This window comes from Apodemus sylvaticus, chromosome 4, assembly GCF_947179515.1.
Source record: "Apodemus sylvaticus chromosome 4, mApoSyl1.1, whole genome shotgun sequence".
Taxonomy (NCBI): Eukaryota; Metazoa; Chordata; class Mammalia; order Rodentia; family Muridae; genus Apodemus; species Apodemus sylvaticus.
The window spans coordinates 41611512-41614235 of NC_067475.1; the positions used below are offsets into that span (position 1 = coordinate 41611512).

The following is a 2724-nucleotide window of genomic DNA, read 5'->3' on the forward strand; positions in this document are numbered from 1 at the left end:
AAAGCTAACAAAAACTCTAAACCAGATTTACTCCTGACTTTAGCACAGCAAATGCCTGTGCTAGAAAACTACATGTCATCATGCTTTTAAAAATTGAGTAACAGTTCCTCAAATATAAGTATAAACCCAGGGTTTTGGCACCAGAACTGAAGACACGACAGCTCCAAGGTCTGGTTAAGGGGAAGGTTTTATTGCAAATATGAAGGGGGTGCATCCAGAGGCGTCTGGAAAGGATCAAAGCAGGAAAAGAATGTAGTGGATAAAACATGGCTGGTAGACTGGACCAGGGCAGAAGGGAAGAGAGACAGAAGCAAGAGAGGAAGATGGAGAGAGGGCAGAGGGGTCCATGGGGTGGGGGTGGGGATGGGGTAGTGCAGGGCCTACAGAGCAGGGTTATAGGGAAGCTGGGGAGGGAAGGCTGAGCTGTAGAAGTTTAGGGGCGGATGGAGGGGAATGAGAGGCGCCTGGGGCCACATGGGCTTCTGTATGCTGATGGACACCACAAACCTCCGTCTGCTCCTTCTGAAGAATGGCTTCTTCCGCAGGGGGGGATGGGTACAAGAATTTGGAGGTTTATTTGGACCTGTCAATACATTATAACTTGAAGGCACTTTATTGAATTAACACCACTTTTTGGAAGCGGGGAGTGCTTGGTACTTTTTGGAAGAAAAAAGAGTTGTAAGTTTTCTGTTATGTTTCATGTTTGGTTTTTCCCAGGTCCACGTTTTTGGATGAAAAAAACTTGTTTTGATTTGTAAAATTGTATTGATTGAGTTTAGGTTATATATATATATTTGCAAATCTTTTATTAATGTGAGGTTTTTAGATTCTTTTTTCCTTTTTGGGAAAAAGAAATCTATACTTTATTTTAGTATTAAAAATTGAAATCAATAGTCCATAGGATAAACAAAAAACAAACCAAACCAAACCCTGAGAACATGGTAGTCTCCCTCTGCCTCTTTATGCTTTGCTTTAAAGGTCTGATTTCAACCGCAAGGTCAAATATTCATATTCTAGGGTAAATGTGGAGAGTCACTGCACCATTCTAGAACTTCTTTCTCTGTGTATGAGTGTGTGCACATGTACGTGCATGCATGCGCCTATGTGTGATGAGTACATGTTTGTGCCGTGCACCAGCCCTTTGCTCCAGAACTTTGTAGCAATGTTCTTTCCTTAGTTACAATCCCTACACTATGTTCTTGTCCTGGAGGTGAGTTATAACATCAACTTTTAAAAACAATTCAATTCAGAGTCTATATCTCACTATATCTCATAGAGGCTATAGTTCACTATGTAGCTTTGGCTGTCCCAGAACTCACTATGTAGACCAGGCTGGCCTCAAACTCATAGAGGCAGGCCTGCCTCTGCCTCCCAAATGCTGGAATCAAAGATGTGTGCCACTCTGCCTGGTGACTTAGCTGTTTTAATACTGATTAACATGAACTAGTATAGTAATAAATCATGACACCCTAGCTACAGGAGGAAATATTTCATAATTCTATCCTGGATCAGATGCTGTGTAGTTTCTTTTGTCAATATGAGACATAGGAATGCATAGATTTGTCTCCCTGTTCCTCCCTGTTCTAGAGACAGCCTCATCTTCTTGTGCAGTGCCAGCCTCATCCCGTAGACATGATGGTGAAGGCCAGTGTGAATGGATTTGGCCATATTGGGAGCCTGGTTACCAGGGCTGCCTTCTGCTCTGCACTTGGAAAGTGGAGATTGTTGCCATCAATGACCCCTTCATTGACCTCAACTATGTGGTTTAAGTGTTCCAGTCTGACTCCACCCATGGAAAATTCAATGACACAGTCAAGGCTGAGAATGGGAAGCTTGTCATCAATGGGAAGCCCATCGCCATCTTCCAGGAGCGAGATCCTGCTAACATCAAATGCGGTGATGCTGGTGCTGAGTATGTCATGGAGTCTACTGGCGTCTTCACCACCATGGAGAAGGCTGGGGCCCATGTGAAGGGTGGGCCAAAAGGGTCATCATCTCTGCCCCTTCTGCTGATGCCCCCATGTTTGTGATGGGTGTGAACCATGAGAAATATGACAACTCACTCAAGATTGTCAGCAATGCATCCTGTACCACCAACTGCTTAGGCGGAAGGGCTCATGACCACAGTCCGTGCCATCAGTGCCACTCAGAAGATTATAGATGGTCCCTCTGGAAAGCAGTGGCATGATGGCCATGGGGCTGCCCAGAACATCATCCCTGCATCCATGGGTGCTGCCAAGGTTGTGGGCAAGCTCATCCCAGAGCTGAGCAGGAAGCTCACTGGCATAGTCTTCTGTGTATCCGTTGTGGATCTAACATGCTACCTGGAGAAATCTGGCAAGTATGATGACATTAAGAAGGCGGTGAAGCAGAAATTTGAGGGTCCACTAAAGGGCATCCTGGGCTATACTGAGGACCAGATTGTCTCCCGTGAATTTAACGGTAACCCCAACTCTTCCACCTTTGATGCTAGTGCTGGCATTGCTTTCAATGGCAACTTTGTAAAGCTCATTTCCTAGTATGACAATGAATATATGGGTACAGCAACAGGGTGGCGGACCCCATGGCCTGCATGATCTCCAAGGAGTAAGAAGCCCTGGACCTCCTACCCCACAAGGACAGGAGAGCAAGAGAGGCCCTCGGCTGCTGAGGAGTCCCTGTCCCAACTCAGCCCCCAACACTGAGCATCTCCCTCACAATTTCCATCCCAGACCCCCATAGTAA

The 2724-nt window shown here is 45.7% G+C and overlaps 1 protein-coding gene across 1 annotated transcript; it reads left to right on the forward strand.

Moving 5' to 3' along the window:
* Nucleotides 1-2117: 2117 nt before the first annotated feature.
* On the forward strand, nt 2118-2519 carry LOC127683557 (glyceraldehyde-3-phosphate dehydrogenase-like). Its single transcript, XM_052180906.1, has one exon. It carries the CDS (start codon nt 2118-2120, stop codon nt 2517-2519), a length of 402 nt encoding a protein of 133 aa, XP_052036866.1.
* Nucleotides 2520-2724: the final 205 nt, after the last annotated feature.